Here is a 15,966-nt window from a genome sequence, read left to right on the forward strand (position 1 = left end):
TTGTCTGAGTCCCCTCATCTTCAAGATGGAAGGGACTGTGATGTGTGCTTCACCTCGCCTCCCCCACCTAAGGGGTGGGGTTGGCATTGGTGGGCACACCCCTCTTCCTAAATTGGATTTCCCACCAGTTCTCCCCCTCAAGGTGGGGGTCAAAACCAGTGGGAGCCAGTTACTGGGGGCAGCAAAAGGCAGAGACAGCGTCCAAAGGTGACAGGCCTTTGAAGTGCCCCTTTCGTGGATCCAGCCCATCCTGGGAAAGGAGGCATGACAACTCCGCCCAGGATGGGCTTTGCTTCTGCATCCAGAGAGCGCAAACTCTCTACCCAGGGGTCCTGAAACTTGTCTGGTGGTGGCAAATGGCAGGCAGCCAGTCAGGAACCATACAATGGTTGGTCGCTTTTCAGGGGGCATCCCTACGATGCCTGTAGGAGGCTGGCTTAGTATATGGTGTACACTTATATAAATGGGCAACCTGCACTAATCCAGACAACCCTTATGGTGACCTTAGTGGTTTTAGACAACCTTAGAAAGCTCTCTAAGTGGTAGCTGTGGAGCGCAGACTTCAGGCTTAGTCCAGAAGGAGTATGAAGCAGCTTATTTTATCAGAATGTAATCTTATTAGTATAGATTAAGTGAAAAAGAACCACACAGTATATTTATAAAAATAGGTATTTCTTTTAAGGCACTCACTAACACATACAAATATCTCCTACCCGGAGATATGCACAATGCACACAATAATCTGCAATAAAAACAGGTAAGTAGCACAAATCCACAGTGGTTGCCAGGGGGAGACCAAACAATATGCTAAAATAGTGGTATGCGAACCACGACTCCAGTCAAGACTATACCCAGAAGACATAGAAGTGCTGGGGACAAAAAAGGAACCACCCAAGGTTAGTAACCGGGAACTAAACAGAGTCCGTGTGTAGAGTTGGAACATGATCGCGTGCTCAATTCAAGTCAATGGGTAAGTTGCGGTTGCAATTTTAAAGACGGACCCTTCCCAGAGAACCTTGAAGAAACCCTGTGGAAGACAGAAGGTGGGAGAGCCACCCCACCCGTGGATACCCTAGGAACCAGGATACCTATACCAGGGAAGCCAGGTGCATAGGTGTGAAGTGGCGTCGGAAACCGCCGTCAAACTCAATGGGGAACTTCAGGAAGATGCAGAGAAGGTGAAAGTGTCCGGTGGAACCCATAGGTGGATTCAAGTTGAGAGGTACCTGCAAGCAGATGGGACAGAGTCTATGCCACTCAGGAGTGACCAGGAGGCACGGAAGACAAATGCCCACCGATGTCGGATGTTGCAGGAGAGTTGACTGTGACCTTGGAGCTGCAGCTGTGTGGACCAGGTGACGCTGAGGAAGACCAGGGGCTGTTTACAAGCTTTCCAATGTCAGATGTCAAGCCTTGGCAACTGCAACCAACATGGAAGGCGAAAAAGGTACGGTGTCGGACCCGCAAAGTCCAAGTGATTCACCACACAAGGTAGTCAGAGTAGGCCCTGAGCAATCAGGAAAGGCCACTGGAATCAAAGAAGACCCTTACCAGGACCCACAGACCAGAGGCACTGGAGTCGCAAGAGGACCTTGAGCAGCTCACCAAAGATGTAGGCCAACGGCCCTAGCTTGCGGTCCAGTTCTGGAAGCCTGGTACCAGGAGCACTGACGGCCTCCCAGACGAGCTTTACAGTGCATGGAATCATACCTCCCACACAGTTTATGGTGTGGGGGTATGATTCCAAAATGTGTGATGCCAAACATGACAGGGTTCATTACAGCCACTTTAGAGATGGTCATCGCGTAATGACGCATGGCCCCTCTATATGTTATGTGGCTGACTCACTTATAACCCGGGAGAATGAACTCCTTAGGTTATGGGGGGCCCCATCATGCAGGGGCACCCACTCACTTAGAACCGAGCACCCTGCCTTCAGGATTTGTAAGGGTACACCAGTATCCAATCTGGGATGTACCCAAGTACTTACCATAACCAATTTAGGGGAGAATGCACAGAGAGTGGGGTCCTGATTAGCAGGATCCCAGTCAGACTAGTCAGAAACAGCATAACACCAGGCAAAAAGTAGGGGTAACCATGAAAGCAGAACCTACTTTCCTACATGCCCTCTGAGTACTTTTTACATTAAATCTCACACTGGCATCAGTGTGGGTTTAATGTGCTGAGAAGTTTGCTATCACACTTCCCAGTTTTTAGTAAAGCCATTATGGAGCTGTGGAGTTCGTTGTGACCAACTCCCAGACGATATTCTCTTTATGGCTTTACTACACTTACAATGTCTAAAAATTGACTTATACACTGTAGGGGTACAGGGCTCATGCCTCTATACCCTCACCTTAGAGCTAGTGCGCCCTACTAGAGGAGTGACTTACCTAGGCCTTAGGAAGTGGATTTCAGGCATGGCACACAGGGATGTGTACCATATCGACTCTTTAATTTTCTGTGCACCAAAACACGCAGCCTGCAGTGGTAGTGTGTATGTGTTAAGATGCAGGGCCACTGAGGGTGGCACAATAGGTGTGCAGCCCTTGGAGGCCTTTCCTTGTCACAGTGCCCTTGGTACCCATTGTACCTTTTACAAGGGTCTTCTGTGACTAGGGAGGTGCCAAATATGGTTACAAAGGTACATTCTTGGGAAAGAACACAGGCCCTGGGAATCTGATTGGCAGGGACCCATGGAACATGAAGTCACGTTGTATCAGATGTCAGGCAAAAGGTGGGGGGTAATCAAGCAAAAAGGGGCACTTTCCTTCACAGGTGCACCATATACTAAGTCAACCAGTTACAGCTGCCACCTCAGGAGAGCCTTGAAGGGGTCTGAGGGGGTGGTGACGGCCATCTTAGGGGAACCTTGAATGGATCTGAGGTGGCGGCGGCCATCTATGGGGAACCTTGCGCATTGAAGCTATTCCATGGCACCACCTGTGTATACAAGAAAACAAGTTACTTACCTGTAACTTTGGTTCTCCAGTATTGGTAACTTTCATAGATTCCCATAGCTTGTATCATTCCCTGTCGTCGGAATGGGAGCCTCGATAAATAAAAAATACCATAGCAGTAGGTACAAAAGAGAAAAAAAGGCTTAGGCCTCATCTCATTTTGTAGCATATCCACCTCTTTTTGTAAAAGAGACCAAAATAATACAACAACCAATCAGATTAGCCTCACCCCATAGAACCCTCCTGAGAGAACCTCAGAGCCTCAGATTTTCGTAGCCGTTGTGGGACAATATAACAAATTATGCTGAAGGCTGTGCTTTTCCAGGGGAGGAGGGTGGGCGCATGGGAATCTATGAAAGTGACCAATACTGGAGAACCAAAGTTACAGGTAAGTAACTTGTTTTCTTACTCCAGTATTGGAACTTTCATAGATTCCCATAGCTTGTATCAGAATAGCTAGCAAAAAAAAAAAAAAGGAAAAAGGGCGCACATTTTGTGTAATAATACATTGTATCACCTTGCATGTATATCAGCATTAGAAATAAAAGTTACTAAACATCAGTTAGTAACCATCATCAGATACAAAATGTGCGAACCAATAACAGGTTAGAAGGGAAAGCTCACCACTCACTGAAAGAGATTCCTTAGGACAGCCTGTCCCACTGCAGCATCGCTCCGCGTGGAAGATTCCAAGCAGTAATGTGTCGTAAAGGTATGGGCACTGCTCCATGTAGCTGCCCTGCAAATGTCTTTGATTGGTACTCCAGCGATCAGAGCAGCTGAAGATGAAACTGATATTGTCGAGTGCTCCCGGATCCGCCCTTCTAGGGACTTACCAGCCGCTAGGTGACAGTAGTGGATCGCGCTGGCAATCCATCGTGCAACCCCTTGTTTTGAAAGTGGAAAACCTTTGTGAGGTGAAGTGAAGGCAACAAAGAGCTGAGTAGATCTCCTGAAGTCCTTGGTGCATTGGATATAACATTTTAAACACCTTTGAACATCCAGAGAATGAAGAGACCTCTCCACTGGAGATTTCGGTCTAGGGAATAAGGACATCAAAATGACTTTTTCAGTCAAATGAAAATCCGAAGGAACCTTTGAGATGAATTTTGGATTTATCCTCAGGATAAGAGTGTCTTTTTTTAACTGCAAGAACGAATCCTTAATAGTGAGAGCCTGAAGTTCACCAATCCTCCTGGCTGATGTTAAAGCGAGGAGGAGGGCCACCTTCCATGAGAGAAATTTAAGATCTGCCCTATGAATTGGCTCAAACGGAGGCCTCATGAGTTGAGCAAGGACCAAGTTGAGCTGCCACATGGGTGGAAGAGGTCTAACTGGAGGGAAAACCCTACAAAGACCTTTTAAAAATTGTTTAACGATTCTCACAGACCAAAGAGAAGGGCCTGAAGATGTTCGTCTGAGCCTAGAGCTTGCCGCCAGGTGCACCTTGATAGAAGAATGGGCAAGACCTGACTTGGCCAGAGACAAAATGTATGGCAATATCTGATGAGGAGCAAAAGAAAAAGGGTGAATGTACTGTTGGGGGCCCCATAGGCAGAAAAGTTTCTATTTTGAACGATAGGTCTTATTCGTACTTGGTGCGCGGGCCTGAGCTAGCACCTCTCTACATTCTTGAGGGATATTCAAGCCCTGAAATTCTCTGTGCTCAGGAGCCACGCAGTTAACTGCAGAGAGCTCGGGTCCGGATGTACCACATGGTACTGGAACATCGTCAATAGAGAAGGAATTAGACGCAGGTGAATTTGATGATCCTGGGAGAGCAGGAGAAGCTCTGTAAACCAAAACTGGTGGGGCCACGCCGGTTCCACTAGGATCATTCTGCAGCGTTCTGCTTTGAGCTTCCTGAGTAGTCGTGGGATTAGCGGAATTGGAGGAAAGGCATAAACAAAGGCGCCTGACCAGGCCATCGAAAGCGCATTCCCCAATGATCCCTGATGGTGTTCCCTGCTTGCATAGAACTGGCATTTCCTGTTCTCTGGAGTGGCAAACAGGTCTATGGAGGGTCTGCCCCAAAGATTGAAAACTCTCTCCAGAGTGAGCTGATCCAACTCCCACTCGTGGCTCACAGATTTGAGACGACTTAGCTTATCCGCTGTCTTGTTGAGGGCACCCGGAAGATGTTCCGCCGAAAGTGAAATTTGGTGACGGATAATCCACTCGCAAATCTCTTGTGCTTCCTTGGACAGCAGAGGAGACCTTGTTCCACCGTGCTTGTTCACGTAATGCATGGCCGTCGTGTTGTCTGTAAGGACCAGGACGGTGGATTTCCGAATCCTCGGAAGGAAAGCCTGTAAAGCTAGACAAATCGCTTTGAGCTCCAATAGGTTGATGTGGAGAAGACGTTGTTCAGGCCGCCAGCGGCCGCTCACTTAAAGGTCTTACAAGACTGCTCCCCAGCCTTCCAGAGAGGCGTCCGTGGTAAGTATCAACGGAGCTGGAGTGACTGTGAAGGTGAGACCCTTTGAGATATTGTCTTTGACCATCCACCATCTGGCTGCCTCTTTCATAAGAGGAGTAATGATTACTTTGTCGTCGAAAGAGCCTTCTGCTTGGTGCTGAGGGAGCAGGTAGTGCAAACTTTTGTATACCTACTCTATTTAGCATGAAAGTATTAATTGAATAACCTACTTAGTATAATTTATGAATTGTATGCAGTGAGATATTAACATTAACCTTATGCATAACTCCAATAACTAAAACAAGTACACATACTAATAATTAGTATATGTATTAATTAGATATTACATGATTTATGTTGCTTTTGTGACGTTCGCATCATCGTGGAGGACCGAAAAGGTGAATATAATGCTTTAAATGTCGCTATGTGCTAGGTAAATACTAATACATAAAGGGATTAGTAAGGGGTTAACATTAGAATCATCATTTCTTTCAATTAATTATTCTTTTGTGTTAGTTTCGCTTAAGTTGACATTTGGGTCTAATCCAATATGGAGGCAGACACCGTGTGCAGAAGTGGGCACCGTCTTGTGAAGCGCGAGGACTGTTGCGCAGACTCAGACGGCTTCATGAACCACTGCATAACCTATTCCACACTGTCCCTGGTCAAGGATAGGATTTTGGTGGACTGCCAAGACCCAGGACGGTAGAAACTGGTTTAAATGAACAATGCAATTTACAAATAAAATCCGAAACTTGCTACACCAAATCTGTGACATCACCGTAAATGAATCGGCAAAACCCCTGTGAAGACTGATGGACAAAAATCGGATGATTTATGATCATCCAATCATGTACTGTCTCCGCCTAGAAATGTTTCATATCTTCCCGAAATTTATTATAAAAAGAATAGTAGAATAGGGAGGGGGGGTTGAGTAAGGCTATTCGGTTGCATTCGGCGGTTACTATGACTGCACACCCTCTTTGACCCCACAGGCGATGACGGATGCTAGCACGACTCTTTGGCGATCTGAGCAGAGGACTTTTGGACTTTGAGCTTTGGCCTGCTTTACTTGGACAATTGACGATAAAATTCAGTTATGCAGAGCGAATGAATTAGAGAAACTCCAGATAGCCAGAAAAGGTAAATATGTTGTTCTGTGATTGAAATAAATTGAACTAAAAATTCTAAAATTGATGAGACAAATGCTAATATTACTTGTAATGAAAATCTAGATAAACATATATTGATTAACAGAAGTTATGAGTTTGTGGTTTTTCGTTAAAGAGAATAAAGGATTCCGAGTCTTAAATGTGTTTTAGCTGGTTCTAAAATCACCATCAACCAATCCAACTAATTGGTCCGTCGACCAAGTGGGTGGAGTGCCTTGATGTTTAGGATTAGGGATCTATAGGTGACGAATGTTAATGTATATTTTGTAAAATAACTCTTCTCTCCTTATAGGATATAAGGTGTTCCCCCACATGTCCAGCACAAGAATCGTTCATCCCTCCTGTGTGTAGACTCGTGAATGGGTCTGTGTGAGAGTTGGTGTTATGGGCCCCACCAATGAATGCATGTGTGAATGAGCTAGTGGGATAACGGGTCTGCGGCGCAGGGAGGATATCTGTATATATTTCCTTGAGTCCCAATCTTGCGCTGGATCAGTGCCACTGTAAGTCCAATTGCTCTTGGAGCGGACGCATACGAAGTCTGCAATGCGAAATTAAGGGAATGCAAGATGAGATTGATCCTAGAAGAGATTTGTATAGGCGAGCAGACAGAGACCGTCTTGTTTGCAAACGACGGGCGGAGGTGATCAGTCTTTGCTGTCTTTCTTCTGATGGAAAAGCTTTGCAACAAGCCGTGTCCAGAATAGCCCCCAGGAACTTGGCCGACCTGGAAGGACAGAGGACTGACTTGTCCTTGTTCAGTTGAAGTCCCTGATGACTGAAAAGTTGAATGCAGCTTTCGACTGCTTTTGAAGCTGCCTGAGAAGAAGGTGCTTTCACCAACCAGTCGTCTAGAGAAGGAAAAACCTCTAGCGATTGTTTTCTGAGACACGCTGCGACTGGGGCCAAGACCTTTGTGAATATCTGCGGCGTGGATCTCAGTCCGAAAGGCAGGACCTTGAATTGAAAGTGGCTCTTGGCTACTGTAAAGCGTAAAAACCTCCTGTGGGCCGGGTGGATGAGAACATGGAAGTATGCTTCCTCGAGATCCAGAGTGGCCATGTAATCCCCTGGATTGAGAAGCCACAAAATGTCCTGTAGGGATACCATCCGAAACGAGAGTTTTATGAGATAGGTGTTGAGCTCCCTCAGGTCTAAAATTGGGTGCCAATTTTCTACGGTCTTGCGAACAAGGAAGAACCGGGAATAGAATCCTTTGCCTCGTTGAGACAGAGGTACTGGCTCTATCGCCCCTTTGAGAAGTAGTTGGTGAGCTTCTAGACGTAGAAGGTGTAGATGTTTGGATTCGGTGGCGCGAGGGGCTCTGGAGGGTGGACGGTGTTGAAACTCCAGTGTGTGGCTAAATCGGATGATATTGAGCACCCACCGATCTGATGTGATGAGCTGCCAGTTGTGGAGGCACTGTGATATCCTGCCCCCCACTGTTGTTAAAGGGGGTGAAGGAACAGTAGACAGAGCCGGGACGCCGCTATTGCCACTTAGAGGAATCTCTCCCCTGGCGCCCTTGTTGTCCTCTAGAGGGTTGGCGAGAGAAAGACGACGATTGGCCCTGTCTTTGAGAATACTGGGGCCTGTAAGACTGAGATTGTTGTGAATAGGAGTAATAGCGCTGCTGCTGGTATGCACCTCTGTATGAAGAAAAACCTCTTCCTCTTGCACCACGGAAAGGTACTTTGCGGTATTGCAAAGTCCCAAGGGACTTCGCTGTTTCCATGTCCCTTTTTATGTCCTGCAGCGCATCGTCCATATGCTTTCCAAAACGCATCTCACCATCGAACGGCAGATCTAGAATTTTATTCTGGACTTCTGGGCGAAACCAGGTGGCCCGAAGCCAGCCTTGCCGTCTAAGGACTGCCACACCTGCCAAAGAGCGGAAAGCAGTGGTAGCAATGTCCATTGCGCAATCAATAATTTCCGAAGAAGAACGCTCTCCTTCCTCCAGGATTTTCTTTGCCTCAGGCTTCGAGCCCTCTGGTAGCTGGTCCAAATAGGGAGATAAGTCGCACCACATCTGGCGTTCATATCATCCCAAAATCGCCAAGGCATTAGCAGCCCTGACCAGGAGGCTGGACATAGAAGAGAACCTCTTACCCACATTATCAAGACGCCTACCCTCCTTATCCGGTGGTGTGGTAAGGGGCGCCGACAGATTCTTTGACTTCCTTTGGGCCGCTTGAGAAATACAGAGTCCGGTTTCGGTTGGCTAACCAGACAAGCAGGGCTATCTTCCGGAGCTTTGTACTTTTTCTCCAGTCGAGGAAGAACAGGCATGACGGTAGCTGGAGATTTCATTACCTTTATCCCCTCATCCCAGACATGGCCCACTAATGGGATTGAACGGACAGACTTTTTATAAGGCTCTTTAAAATCATAAAGAAAACATTCCAACTGTACTGATGGTATGGGAAGATCGAAACGTTTGGAAGCTCTTTCCATTAAATTGTGGAAACCCCCTATATCTGCTGGAGGAAAATCCGCCAGATCCGGAGATGGAGAAGCAGGATACTGAATTATATAGTCATCCCATTCCCTGTCTGGATCTGGGACTGAGATTGTGCCCTAGTCATCATCCGATGAGTCATCTTGAACTGTGACTACATTTTTTTGAGGTCCCATTGGATCCAGAACCGGAGCTTGTGGAAGCGGAGGAGCAACAGGAGCAGAAGATTGAGGTGAAGGTGGAGGTGAAGACACTTGCACTGACTGTTGGCCGGAGGATTGAGATGGAAATCTTTTCCTATATTCCAGCAACATGAATTGTAGATCAGCAATCAGTGAAGACGGCATAGCCACCATGCCCTGCTGCGACTGTTCCTGCCTAGTTTGCGGCAGAGATTGTCTTTGGTTTTTATAATAGTCCTCAGAGTCCTGATATTGAACACGTTATTGGGATGGGCTATATGCATCCCCGTAAAGACCCTTATCTTCATCTGAAAAATCCTCCTCCAAAAGTAGTGCCGGAGGTAGTGGTGTCACTCTACGAGGAATAGTAATCTCCGGTGTAATCTGACGTCTTTTTATTGAAATTGCCACACTTTGTATTGTCGACGAGGTCGTCAACGAGGTAGTCGACGGTGGTACCGTCACCGATGAAGGAGTGATCGTCGACGGAATCGTCGTCGAGACCGTCGTCAGTATCATGCTGGAAGCTGTAGATGTCGACGTCGACTTCGTCGACACCATCCTCGTCGTCGTACTCCTAGACGTCGAGGTAGTCATCATCGTCGTCGACATGGAAACTGGTACCTCTGGTTGCAGCGTCGACGAAGGCACTGGAGATGACGAAGCTCTCGTCGACAAGCCCGTCGACGGAGCTGAAATCGACATCAATTGATTCTTTGATGCCGTCGTCGACGTACCTGATGCTTTCGTGGTTGACGAGCGGATTTTCCCTCAGACAGGACGGAAGCTGTTTTTTTTAACAGTTTTGGCTTCTCAGAAGGTGTAGGTGAAACCGAAGGCCCATGGCTCGCCTTATTAATAGAATGTGCCTCAGAAAACAGCCCTTCCCTCTCTTTTACACCTCGGTGAGGAGATTTGATGGGACTGCGCCTGTCGGACCTATCAGAGGTCTTTTGCAAGGCTTTGGCAGGGGGGACAGAAGAAGTTGAAGTTGAAGACCTACCCCTTTTTTGAGATCGCCTCGAAGATGTCGCAGAGGAGGAATCATCACTGTCACTAGATACTGGGTCTTTCTGTGACTAACTTTTGCAACCAGGTGAGCAAACGACCCTCACGGTCTCTTAAGGTCTTTGAAGAGAAGGTCCGACAGATCTTGCAGTCAGTGGCCTTGTGGTCAGGGCACAAACAATAAATACAGTCCTTATTTTGAACAAGTAGCACAGGCTTTGAATAAAGCCTTCTTCTCCTTGTCAGACATCCTGAAGAACGCTGAAGAGAAACAGTTGAAACACAGTTGAAAATACAGAAGTTGAAGAGAAATCTGAGCAGAGCTCAGTGGAGACTCCCTTGCACAACGTGCGGTAGAAAATCTGAGGCTCTAAGGTTCTCCCAGGAGGGTACTATGGGGTGAGGCTAATCTGATTGGTTGTTGTATTAGGATACGCTACAAAATGAGATGAGGCCTAAGCTCTTTTATACCTACTGCTATGGTATTTATATTTACCGAGGCTCCCATTCCGACGACGGCGAATGATACAAGCTATGGGAATCTATGAAAGTTCCAATACTGTAGTAACCATGATGACACCAGCTGCCAGTTGCACAACACCTTACCATTGAGACTTCCTTGTTCATCTCGTCCATGTCTCGCTCCATCTCCACCTTCTTCGTGGTGGGGTCATTTTCTGTTGTGGCAGCCGGCTCATAGTTGTCTTCTCCAGCCTGCAGTGAGACAAAACACACAAAATTGAATATGTTGATTAAAATTAAAAGGTAAGAAATGTAAACATTCAGCATAATGTTAGATCTTACATATTTTGTACTTTATTTTTATCATTGAACTATAGGCTTCCAGATCCCATTGTGCTGCCACTTCGAGAGGTGCGGGAGTCAACAAATACTGCCAAATGCTCACTCAGGACTAAATTACTATGCAAAAAAATCTTCACTGCATGACCTAATAGGTAAGATGCCTAATGAGATCCGAAATCCACCAGAAGTGGAAGAGAACGGCGCTCGCCCCCCTCCTCCCACCCCATTGAGAGCTGCTGCTTCTGACACCGCTGCAGGTGTTTGTGTGAAAAAGAGCAGTGCTCACTGGCCCGTGCGAATAAATACAATATGCCTGCATGGGATGGAGCTCAGTTCATCTGGGCAGTAGAGGAGGCTTTCTGGAGGCTATTAGAGAAAATCAATTCCCCCGATTTTTTTACAGCCCAGCTGTAGGAAGCTGGCTTAATATATGGTGCACACTTATTTCAGTGAAGCACCTTGCACTAATCCAGACAATCCTTAGGGTGATTTTAGTTGTCTTGGACAACCTTAGAAAGCTCTCTAAACCAAAACATATATTAAAATAGTAAAATGCGAACCACGACCCAAGTCAAGAACATACCCAGAAGACGTGGAAGTGCGGGGGACCCAAGGAACCACCCAAGGCTTTCTAAGGTTGTCTTAGACAACCTTAGAAAGCTCTCTAAATGTTAGCTGTGGAGAGCAGCCTACAGGCTTAGTCCAGAAGGAATGTAAAGCAGCGTGTTTTACAAGAACATAATTTTATTGGTACAGCTTGAGTGAAAAAGAACCACACAGCGTATTTATAAAAATATGTATTTATTATAAGACACTCACTAACACAAATATCTCCTACTTGGAGATGTACACAATGCACATAATACTTTGCAATAAAAACAGGCAAGTAGCACGAATACACAGTGGTCGCCAGGGGGAGACCAAAACATATATTAAATTAGTAAAATGCGAACCATGACCTAAGTCAAGAACATACCCAGAAGACGTGTTAGTGCGGGGGACCCAAGGAACCACCCAAGGTAAGTAACGAGAAACTCCACGGAGGACTAGTCCAGTGTAGGAATACGACTGCATGCTCTATTCAAGTCAATTGGTAAATTCTGGTTGCAGTTTTAAAGAAGGACCCTTCCCAGTGGACCCTGTAGAAGTCCCATGGAAGACAGAAGGTTGGAGAGCCACCCCACCTGTGGATACCCTAGGAACCAGGAAACCTACACCAGGGAAGCCGGGTGCATAGGTGTGAAGTGGCATCGGAAACCGCCTTCAAACTTAATGGGAGACTTCAGGAAGATGCTGCTGCTGAAGAAGGTCAAAGTGTCCGGTGGAACCCAAAGGTGAATTTAAGTTGAGAAGTACCAGCAAGCAGAGGGGAAAGTCTATGACCAGAAAGCATGGGAGACGAATGCCCACCAATGTCGGGAGATGCAGGAGAGTTGACGATGACCTTAGAGCTGCAGCTGTGTGGACCAGGCGATGCTGTCAAAGATCAGGAGCCGATCACCAGCTGTCCCACGTAGGGTGTCGGTGTCCTTCAGAAGCACCAACTGCAAACAATGTGGCAAGCAAAAAAGGTGCAAAGTTAGGACCACCAACGACCAAGGGACTCACCAAGTGCAGGTGAGTCGGAGCAGGCCCCAACTAAAAAGAGGAGACCACTGGAATAAAAGAAATCCCTTGAAAGGACCCGAAGATCTCTGGAGACAAGAGTCGCCCAGCCTTAGCGACGGCAAGTCCACGCAGTGAACAGGGGCACGGTGCCAGCGGTGCCGACAAGGGATACTGTCCTCAGACTCGGTCTGAAGACAGTGCAGGCCTCGAGAGAGTTGTAGAACCGCCACCTGTGTTACTGAGCCTGTTGGAGTCCATAGGAGCCCAGGATCAGCAAAACGATCAGCTACGTTGCGATACCTGCGGAAGCAGGGGGTGACTCCTTCACTTCAAGGGAGATTCCTTCGGGTGTTTTTGACGTCCACAAGTCCTGTGAGGAACTTGTATGTAGCACGGACACTGACGGTGCAGCGGACTTGCAGGACGATGAGACCTGGAGCAGATGGTGTCTTTCCTGGTTGCAGTCTCTGTTCCACAAAGCAAAGTTCGATGCGGTCAGTCCGACTTGGTCAGCACCACGCGGTCAGAGTGTCCAGACAGTTGAAGATGACGCGGAGTTGAATCTGAATCAAATTCCATGACAAATCTAGGGACCTAACCACAGGTAAGCCCTTAAGTACCATAAGGAAAAGGTTAGGATGATTCAGGGGTCCCTCCCAGAGGAGGGGCTGGACAGTGGGGAGGACACTCCCATGTCATTTGTCAAGTTTCGCACCAGAGTGGGAGCTAACGGTTCCCTGAACTGGTTTGAACTGGAGTATGCAAGGAGGGCACCAAGCAATCTCAGTGGCGCTGGCAAGCACCCCCACCCTGCCCCAATAAATGAAACCCTGTCTGGGAGGTGGTCACACCTCCCTGTGACAGGATATCTCTTGTTCTACCTTCCCCTACTCGAGCTCGGCTCAGCAGCAGGAGGGCAGAATCATGTCTCTGGTCGGCAGTGTAGGAGAGTAGAGTCTGCTTTCTATGTTCACCCCCACTTTTTTGCTTTTGCTTTACTGGTTTTCGACTTAGATGTGGCTCTGGGCCTGCTAATCAGACCCACAGCCCTGCTGTTCTCTCTCTAAATTGATACTATGTACTTTAGGTGCATAACCCATTTGGATAGGATCACCTTATTGGCCCCTGTACAGTGTACCTTAGGTACCCAGGGCATAGGTGTACCCTAGGCCTACCAGGGGCTGCAGCATGTATTATGCCACCCCTGGCCTGGCCTTCCATTATGACAGAACTGGCTGATCACTCAGCTGGGGCAAGGTCGGGTAATCACTCCTTGCTTAGGTGTAGTATTCCTATACCTAACTTATATATAGACACATGTGTACCTATCAGCCACTCCTATGGCAGGCCTTAACAATCCTGGAGGCAGAGTGCATGGTAACATGTGAGATGGTGCTCTAGCATGATCTGAGCCTGTCTGCAGCTTTCGGAACCATGTCCTTATAGCTGTTCTATGATATAGCCTACCATATACTCTTAAAGTGCCTTATAATCTTAAACGGTTATGGTAACTATGGTTTGGCTTTATCAAAACATGTCGTGTAAGGTGTCTAGAGGGAGAAGACATGTTGTAACCTACTTACCCGGTTAAAGTTAACCAGAGCCCCAGCATCACAAAATGGATGCTGCTGCCACGACACAAGTCTGACCTCCTGCTGCTGGGAGTGATCCCGGCAAGGGAGGCTTGGACAATAGGTTTCCTGCCTTGGGAGGTGCGAGCACCACCCCAGACAGGCCTTAGTGTATTGGGGCAGGGAGGGATGAATGAAACGAGACACTGCCTAGGGCGCACAAGGTGTCCCATGCATAGTCCAGTTCAAACCGGTGCTGGGGCACACCAGCCCCAGTCCTGGCGCGAAACTGGACAAAGGGAAGGGGGTGTAACAACCCCCCTCCCAGGTCCCACCCATAAGCCGTGACCTAGCAGGCAACCCAGCCCCCCAGATTAGTATAAGAGTGATAGCTGGGCCCCAGGAGATTAGATTATCCTGAACCTGCAACTTGAACAGAAACTCTGGACCTTCGACATTCGACGAAAGAAGAAGACTGAAGAATCTCCCTTGTGGCCAAGGAGTGGCTACCCTGTGCAAACAGGCACCATCAAGAGACTACCCTTTGCTTTGCTGAAGTTCTACGAGGGACCGACTGCAGAGCCCGACAAGAGCCTTGACTTCCAGACTTCTCCGACCCTGATCCACATCCACAGCCGAGCTGAGATCCGTGGAGGCGACGAGAGACGTGGGACCGGCTACCTGGGAAAAGTGGCGAGTATCTTCCAGCGCAGCTTCTGAGGTACCCTCGAAGTTGTGAACCGGGGATTGAGAAGCCCCAACCCCAAGCACCATCTGCACCGAAGATCAGCCCCCCACACTCCACGAGTCCTGCGTGGGGCCCTTCTGCATTTTCCTGCTTGCCCCGTCTGTCCGGTTGCTTGCCCGTTGGCTAGCGGCCTTTGTGACGACACACCTTGAAATCTTCACCGCTGGTTTGGCTCCTCCAGACTGGCTCCCGCTTCTTTGCAAAAGAGAAGCACCCCAGACCTTCCTGGTCTGCACCAGAATCAAGTCCTCCGTTCTTCGTGGGTTCCGCTTGCCAAGGCTTGGTGAGTCCTAGTTGGACTTCGACGCCGCCGACAGCAAGAGCCTTCGTGGGACAGCTCGCCTCCTGGTCCTGGTCGTCCTCAACGTCTCCTGGTACCCGTGGCTGCAACGACAAGCTTCACCCTTCACCTGCAATCTTCCCGACATCGCCTGGTTCCTTCCTGGTTCCACATGGTCACTGGCTAGTGACCTTGACTCTGTCCCTTCTGCTTGCAGATACCCTTCCTTCTTGATCCCGGCCTTGGGATCCACCGGACACTCTTCACTGACTGCCTGTCAGCAACTTTCCTTCAGGCATCCATAGAAGTCCACGACGAAACCCGACGCAAGTTCACACCTATGCACCCGCAGCCCGTGGGCTAGGTAACTTGGGTACTTCGGTGCTCACAAGGGTAGTGACTATCCTAGGGTCTAGTTTCCGAGTCTCGACTCTCTAGCTGCTTCAGAAGTGTCCTTAAACTGCTTAATTCAAAACTGTACTATTTCTATCGACTATACGCATTACGTGTGAGTGTTTCCACTCTTCACCTGAATCCCGTGGGCCTCCCACTTCCCAACTGTTGGTAGTGTAGTGTAGCCCCAGCGATTCCCTAGGCCTAGGCCTATCCTATTTCCGTGACAGTGGTCCTTATACCACTTCTTTAGTATATGGTTTGCGTGGCCCCTAGGGCCTAACTGTATTACTTACCTGTGTGACTTAATGTATGCTTAAATAAGACTGTGTTGTACTTACCTCTAATCTCATTAAGAGT

General features: G+C 48.0%; 1 protein-coding gene across 1 annotated transcript in view; it reads right to left on the reverse strand.

Annotated features, from left to right (window-relative positions):
• Positions 1–15,966, reverse strand: part of LOC146801336 (uncharacterized) — a 918,316-nt gene that overhangs the window by 564,841 nt on the left and 337,509 nt on the right. The window contains exon 3 of the mRNA XM_085620985.1: positions 10,809–10,916. Within this exon, the coding sequence (XP_085477111.1) occupies positions 10,809–10,916 (108 nt within the window). The remainder of the gene's footprint in view (positions 1–10,808; positions 10,917–15,966) is intronic.

Source organism: Triturus cristatus, chromosome 8 (assembly GCF_964204655.1).
Source record: "Triturus cristatus chromosome 8, aTriCri1.1, whole genome shotgun sequence".
NCBI lineage: Eukaryota > Metazoa > Chordata > Amphibia > Caudata > Salamandridae > Triturus > Triturus cristatus.